The sequence below is a fragment of the Tupaia chinensis genome, unplaced genomic scaffold (genome assembly GCF_000334495.1).
Source record: "Tupaia chinensis unplaced genomic scaffold, TupChi_1.0 Scaffold000328_1, whole genome shotgun sequence".
NCBI lineage: Eukaryota > Metazoa > Chordata > Mammalia > Scandentia > Tupaiidae > Tupaia > Tupaia belangeri.
The window spans coordinates 795,662-803,772 of NW_006159822.1; the positions used below are offsets into that span (position 1 = coordinate 795,662).

The 8,111-nt window shown below is 50.8% G+C and overlaps 1 protein-coding gene across 1 annotated transcript in view; it reads left to right on the forward strand.

The window, feature by feature from the left end:
- Positions 1 to 6,886: 6,886 nt before the first annotated feature.
- Positions 6,887 to 8,111, forward strand: part of LRATD2 (LRAT domain containing 2) — a gene marked incomplete in the record, with an annotated part of 5,363 nt that continues 4,138 nt past the window's right edge. The window contains 2 exon segments of the mRNA XM_014589042.2: positions 6,887 to 7,323; positions 7,888 to 8,111. Of these exon segments, the coding sequence (XP_014444528.1) occupies positions 7,984 to 8,111 (128 nt within the window).

The following is an 8,111-nucleotide window of genomic DNA, read 5'->3' on the forward strand; positions in this document are numbered from 1 at the left end:
TCTTTCCCTGGAAGCATGAAGAACGCCCAAGGAAAGAAAAGGAGGTTGGTTTTGCTCTGCTGAAGCTCTGTCATTATTCTCAGCCTGGTGAATTGCTCATTGTGCCCTTCTTGCACAAGAAGTGCAGAATAAGATTCTTAGAATTTTGATTTAAAAAAAAAAAATCCCCACATTTGGATTTGCAGATATGCCAATATTTGGATTTGTAGAGCTGTAATTTAAGCCAGCCTCTCCCCTGGAACTGCCTGGTGAAATGCATCTTTCATGAGGTTCCTGCAGGAGCCCAGCTACAAGCTCTGACTCCTGAGCACAAATCAAACTCTGGTTCAACAGCAACCGAGTGATGGCAGGGGCCGCCTCCAACAGCAGGCCTTCAAGAGGGACCAGTTCAGTATCTTCTTACTGATATGCCCTCTCCCAGGGAAGGAGTGGAAGCTTCCCCACAGACAACCAGCTACAGGATAAATGCACTGAGAGCTGATGGGGTGGTCTACAGCCCCAGATCCTTTTCAGAGCAACTCTTCATTCCACTACCCCCAGGGCTGACCAGCTCTGGCCCAGCCTGTTTGGGAGAGCCTGCTCTGGTGATCCAAGCAAATGAAATACAGAAGCCAAGGAAAAGGACATCATTCAGCAGCCTCTGTTCTTCCCTCCTTAATCTAAAGGTCAAGTAATAATTTGGTCAAAGTGTAAAATTCTTTACGCAGCTTTAAAGCCAAAGACAGGCAGGCTGGGAGGGTAAGGAGAGCAGCTGCGAGCCGACACCTCTCAAAGGCGAGGCAGGCCTAGCTTTCACATAGTATGAAGGGTCTGATTTTTTTTTTAAAAAAAGAAATGATTGCTAAAAGCAGATGATAACATTTACTGCCTGTTTTATTAGATGACCCTGTCTAGGCAGCTGCTGGTGTATGTGTAACCTTGCCTGGAAGTGAGAACGAGGTCTAGGCAAGTCCCCTGGCTTCCCTTCCCACTGCCCGCTCCATCCCAGCAACATCCCCCACTCTACCCTTATGCCAGGCCTTGGCTCAGGAGGGCAAACCTGCCCCAGTGTGCCTGGGACATGCAGCCTTCAGTGCTAAAACCAGGGAAGTCCTGGGTAAACAGGGACAGTTGGTCTCTCAGATCTGCCCATTTCTGGCCGAGCAAACATACCTGTTGGTGCTTCTGAGGCCACTTGACAATAAGAAGAACTGATCCAGAGGGAACTGGATTTGGATTTGAACCCAGTCACTCCCGCTTACTGTGAGCGAGATTCAGAACCACCTTCTTGGGCCTTTGCGTTATCTGGGAAAGGTCAATACCAGAGAAGGTGTGGAGATTTAGTGTGATGATTACCACAGCACCTCTCGCCCCCAATATTAAGTCAGCCTCTGGCTCCCATGCCAGTGTAGACACCTGGTGTCTACATGGCCTTTAGGGCTTATGAGGTCCTTCCACACATACAACCTCATCTGAGGCCTCACAGGGAGGCAGGTAGTCTCATAAGCCCTACTTTAGATATTGGAAAATGAGTTGTAGAGGGGAGAGACGGTCCCAAGGTCACACAGCTAGCAGACAGGACCCTTGTCCCAGTCATCTGGCACCCTTCTATTCCCGCTCACCTCCTAAGGTCACAAGAGAACCTAGACAGCAGATAACAGGTGCAGGGAAGTCTGGGAGATTCCTGGTGTAAAGGTGGCATGGAGGAACCTGTTTTCCAGCAAACTCGCTGGGCGGCCTGCTGCTGCCATGAGGCTGGGGCCCCACCTCTGGGGAATAGGCAGAGTTCCAGATTGCCCGATCAGATAATGCTGCCCTCGTGCTCCTGCTTTGTACACTCTCAGAACGAGCCATTTAGAACCAAGAGCTCTACCACACCTGCAGAGTCGGGGCTGATGCCTTGTCAGGTAAAAACGTCAATTCTCCATTATTCTCCTCTGGTCTGGACAGGAATGCTGTAAGAGTGACTAAGTGGCATTCAACATAACTTGTTTTTATTGAATGCCTCCTCTGACAGGTGTGGGGGATGTGACCCTTGGGTCACTGCTGAGGGGAAGAAGTGACAGAATAGCTGAGAATGCAAATCCAGCTAACATTTCTTTATCAAACGATTGTTCTCGGAGAAGGCACCTCCACAGGCTTTTCCAGGTGCTCATTGGGTTCTATCTGCCCCAAACACCTGTCCTCTTCACAATGCGGCTCTCAGGGACCAGCAGATGGTATAATGGCTATGTTGCTGAACTCCCATGTAGTCGACCATGGTTCAAGGCCTGGACCCAGTGGCTTAAATTCATGCCGGGTGCATGTGCGTGTGTGCCCTAGATCCAGGGAGGAGAAGGGATTATGGCATGGCCATCCCCCTGAGGGGTGATTTCTTGCTTTCTGTCTCTCTATCTTTCTGGCGAGTGCATATACCCTATAGTAAAAACCTCTCCAAAAAAAAAAAAAGTAACAACACAATGCTGCTCTCAGTGGGGCTTGTTTCCTTTCTTCCTCCTGAAGTCCACCTTCCCCACAGGCTTTTGCACTTCGGCCTGCATCTCCCATCACGGTCTTTGCTCACGGTCTACCCTCTAGAGGGAATGCCAAGAACAGCTCTTTCTCATCCTTCCAGTCCAGGCTCCAGCTCCCTTCCTCAGGGCTCCTTCCTTGACCGTCTTACCCAATACCACTCTGCCCTTCTCTACTGAGTGATGTCGTTCAATCCTATTTCCCTATTTCAGTTTTTCCCCCTCTTGGATATTCTCCTTCTTTTCTTCTTAATTGCAAGAAGATACATGCACTCACAAGAGAGTGAAAGAGTGAAAGTGAGAGAAAGGGAAAGCACCATCCAATGTGGGAGGGGGTGTCATACTGCAATCCCTCTCCCCCAATTCTCCATCCTGTTGTGAGTTAGGGCATGCACACACATGTACCTGGCATGTTTTTCAAGCCACCAGGGCTAGGATTCAAACTGTGGTTAGCCATGTGGGATCTGATTTCCTTAACCACTAGGCTATGGGGTCAGTTCCCCTCCCTCTGATATACTTACCCATTTACCTACTTATCACTGTTCTACGCCCATCAACATGAAAATGCCATAAAAAGAGTTTCTTTGTCTGCTATGTCCATGTGTGTATTCTGAAAACTTGGTAAAAACCAGCTACTCAAAATGTGTTACATATTTTAAATAAATTTTTGTTATATATTGTAGAATGGGAGTGGGACAGATGGTGGTACAGTGCTAAATGGTGATGCTTGACACTTTATGGAACAATCCCACATGGAAAGGTTCCTGGTTCAAGGTCAGAGACCTCCCTGAGTACACGGTCATGACACGCTTACCCATAACCTGAGGCTGACGGAAGGCTGCAGGTGGACCAGGCAGCAGGAGGACCCTGCTGGTTAGTTGGCCCCTGGTGCAGATTTTCCATTAATGCCTGTCTAGGGTACATCCTCCCTAGGGTCACTTAGGCCATCAGAGGTTACCAAATGGCTCTCAAACATAGGGTTTTCTCTGTCTCATCTTGTCCTCCACTAGATGACAGATATTTTGTCTTTCATTTTTGTACCCACTAATCCCTTCGGCATCTTGTATTTCCTCTTCTTACTGGACATGTCACAGTGTCCTAAGGAATCTCTTTCTCTGTCTGCCCCACTATGCTGAGCTTCACGAGGATGTAAACATCTAACAAAACCTAGAACTGTAACCATTGTGCTATAGAATGAAAGCTTGGCAGAAAACACTAGCGGCTACCTAGAAACAAGCAGCTTCAAGAAACATTGTGAATAAGGTTCTTCTTAGAAAAATTCATGAATTAGAGGATAATACAGGTAGCACATGATCAAGTGCTGGGTTACATACAGCCATGTGATAAAATGTGTAGTGTGTATATTGGGTGATGGAGAGAGAGAGACTCCTAGGGCCAGGCGAGGGGCTGCGGTGGCTGAGGTGGTCCGGACAGAGGCTGAGGCCACACTGAGACCACCTCTCACCGACACAACCACCGCTCAGTTCTAGCTCTTTGCCGCCATCTTGGAACATAACCATGATGGTCTCATAGCTTTAGAGTTCTCCAGTGAAGCTAGAAATCTGAATTTTTATATGAGACCGTCCACATTTTCAAATTGTTAATGACTTAATTTCATGAAACAGTTTTAAGATGAGCAAAGCATGCTTGGGAGCCATTTGGTAACCTCTGATGGCCTAAGTGACCAGAACTCTAGACAGGCAGTAATGGAAGAATCTGCACCAGGGGCCAACCATCCAGAAGCACCGAGTCTCCACTCACTCACTCCCTTATAAAACCAGGAAGTAATTCTTGATCTATCGCCAAGATCAGACATAAAGATGACCAAGGGCCAGTTCCTTTGGGACTTTGTGGGTTGGTCAGTTCAAGGAATATTGAGCCACTGCCACGAATAGAGTTCGAGACACCTAGAGAACTAGACATTGGTTTTTTTTTTTTTTTTTTTTTGGGGGAGATTTTTCCCTGTAGGGGGCGGGAGAGAGAGACAAAGAGACAGAAAGCAAGAAATCAATCCCCACCCAGGGGAGATGGTCACGCCGCAATCCCTTCTCCTCCATTCTCCTCTCGGGATCTTGGGCACGCACGCGCACGTGCCCGGCGTTGAGTTTTAAGCCACAGGGTCCAGGACACGAACTGCGGTCGACTACGTGGGAGTCCAGCGACATAGCCATTACGCTAACTGCTGGTTCCCCTAGACATTGTTTTCACATCAGTTTTTTTCTTTGACTCAGAGTGCTGGCAGCAAACGGTCACACCACTGCGTCCTTCTACAGTTTCTCCTGCCCACGGCCAACACGCCCAGTGCCACACAGGGGCAAAGCGGCTTACCATGCCCGAAGTGGCAGAGAGGTCCCCGTCTGACAGACATAGGGGGACCAGACACTGTCGCACCAAGTCTAACTCTTCTCTATAAAATTCCCTTTTTTTTTTTTTTTTTTTTGGAGAGGTTTTTGCTACAGGGAGCCACCACTCCTCACCAGACAGACAGAGAGAGACAGAGAGACAGAAAGCGAGAAATCACCCCCCAGGGGAGATGGTCACACCGCAATCCCTTCTCCATTCTCCTCTCGGGATCTTGGGCACGCATGCACACGCGCCCGGTGTGAGTTTTAAGCCACCAGGTCCGGGACGTAAACTGTGGTCGACTACGTGGGAGTCCAGCGACAGCCATTTCGCTAACTGCTGGTTCCCTCTATAAAATTTCTATGAGCTGTGACCAGCACATAGCATAATGGTTACATCACTGGACTCCCACATGGTCCACCACAGTTCAAGTCCTGCACCCAGCATCTTAAAGACTCATGCTAGGACCCTGTGTATGTACACCCATAATCCTGGCAGGAGAATGGAGAAGGGATTGTGGAGTGTCCATCCCCCCCTCCCGGCTGAGTGGTGATTTCTCACTTTCTGTGTCTCTCTGGTGAGCATATGTGCCCTATAGCAAAAATCTTTCTGAAAAAAAAAATAAATTAAGACTTCTGTGAGCTCACAGAGCAGTGACAAGTAGCATTGAGCAGGTGGCTCAAAACATCTGGGGGTGGGGAGGTGGTATTCATTCAGTCACCTGTGCCTGAGGTGGTCTGAAAATATTTAAATTTAATCTGCTCTACAGAAACAAATCTCATTTTGGTCTAACTTCTACTGTGGTCTTAGACTTGCTGAAGGACTAACTTCCTTCCATCCCAGTTCTTGCCAGTATTGATTGTTCCGGCTCAGAAGTACATACGTAGATTGATTTCCCCCCCTCTCAAACTAAAAAGCATCACAGTAGTGTCAGTATATCCCTGTTTCCACTGGTTGGTACACACACTGAATAAATAATAGTGTTACCTGGAAAATTTTAGTCAAAAGAAACAGTGGTGGAAAACAGGGTACAGGTCTTGAGTTGCATTCTTAAGTCTACTACAAACTACTTTGGGCGCCAGCATGTGAGAGCCTTAGCTTGTGTATTGTAAATGAAGCTGTGAACTCCCCCCCCCCATCCTGACCCATCATTTAAAAAGAAATAAAGCACTCTTCAGGAGTCTACCTCTTAGGTACAAGACCTGAAATCGGTGGGTGGGGGGGAGGGGTGGGGTGCTACCTGCGGTAGTTAAATAGGCAATACCCTTCACTTCCCTAACCCTGGAGGAAGGAAACATATTAACCAGGGGCCTCTCGCTAATTTGTTTCTATTTTAAGGACAATTAGGCAATTCTTATCTAACCCAAGAAAAGTAGCTAGAGCTGTGCGCTTTTCTACTAGGAACTGTACCTTTTGGGAAACAACAACGGAGGTTGTGCAACTCTGTACTAACTTCGAAGGACATCTAATAGAGGGTTGGTCTTGGGAGCCTTCGTTCTGTTTTACTACATCTAATAGAGGGTTGGTCTTGGGAGCCTTAGTTCTGTTTTACTGTTTCCTTTCTGCTAATGTTTTTTCCTACCCCACATTTTCACATTACTTATTCTGGAAACACTTCTAAGTTAATACTTCTTGAGTTGTCCCGGTAGAGTCCCTTTCCCGTGACCTTTCGGGCAAGAAATGAATTCTAGGAAAGAAAAGAGAAGCAGGAGTCTAATTAATTGTTCATCCTTCTCCAAGTTCTCCGGAAGAGGCATAAGGGACAAGGAAGAACGAACTCTTTCTTCTTCCCTCTCATCGTTACCTGCCAGTGTTTGCCTTCCAACTTTTTAGGGCCACAGCTCGGAAAACGACGAAGGCCAGCAGGGTCGCGTGTGGCCGGCATAGACACCCTGCGCGCCATGCGCCAGCGGCAGCCAGGGGGTAGATTATTTACCAGCAGGATTTAAACCCGCTCCGGCGAGGGGCGTGGCCTGGGCGGGGCCCAGTTGCCCCAGTGGGCGGGGCGGAGGCGGGGATGCCGGCGGCTGGACGCCGTGTGGGAAAGACCCAAGCTGAGGGAGCGAATGCCTGTCTCTTTAAATGCCACGGGCTGCGCTCCCGCCCGGGAGCCGGATCTACAATCCGGTCCCTCCCGCTCCAGCGCTTGTTGCTCACCCGGCCCGAGCGGGAGCTGCGGCCCCCGGGCAGCGAGGCTCCCTCCTTCTCTTTGCACCCCACTTCCCCTGAGAGCTGGTTGAGGGGGGCCAGCAGTCCCAGCAGAAGGGAAGAGGCACGGTGTGAACAGGATTATCCCCCCTCCACCTTCAAGTCCTGGGGCGCTACGCAGCCGCGGGGGGAGGACATGCGTCGATCCCCTCTGCCGAGCCTCAGTGCCGCCCGCGCCGGGAGAGAAGAGACTGCGGAGCCCACACCTGCAAACTCGCCCTAGAAGTCGCGAGGTTCGGAAGGGGGGCCCTCCCCACTCCCCCCGGCCTCCACCTCTCTGCGGGTGAGTTTGCACAGGTAACCGGAGCCCGAGGGCGGGCGGACGCGCGGGGGAGGGGCGGGCGAGCCGGGAGGAGGAAGCGCCGCAGGTGAGCCAGGTAGGGTGGCTCACCTGCCCAGGCCGCGCTACGGGATCCTCGCTCGTTCCCCAGGGGCTGAAGACGTTGGGGGTGGGGGGACATCCCAGGGACTAGTTAGGGCCCAAGGGTGGGAGGGGAAGTTGGGATAGGGGGAATTGGAATAAAGTTTATGTGTCCCCACTCCACCTCTCCGCCCGGGCTCGGCAGGTAGGGCGCGGGCGGAAGCTGTGGGAGCTGCTGATGCATTGGGCTTCAGCCCAGGCCAGGTGAAGGGCTGCGGGCAGGAGAGGGCTGGAGTTCCCTCGTGTCCTGTGATCGTGACCCTGGAGGTAGAAAAATGGGAGAAGACTCGCCACACCCGAGGCTCCCTCTAACATGGCTCCAGGTGCTTGCCCCCCACCCATTCTTTCTCCTCTTCATAACAAAACGCCTTCACGGAGAGGCTGCTACATGGCTTCCACGTCTTCCTTGCCTTCCTCTCCCAACAGGTGGCCTCGGCCCCTGACCGGGGACCTGGGCCAATGACCCTAGTGGTGGTTTCGCCTTCTCCCCTGGCGGCGGTGTGAACGTGTGTCCGCAGCGTGATGGGCAATCAGGTGGAGAAACTGACCCACCTAAGTTACAAGGAAGTTCCCACGGCCGACCCTACCGGCGTGGACCGGGACGACGGGCCTCGCATCGGGGTCTCCTACATCTTTTCTAATGACGACGA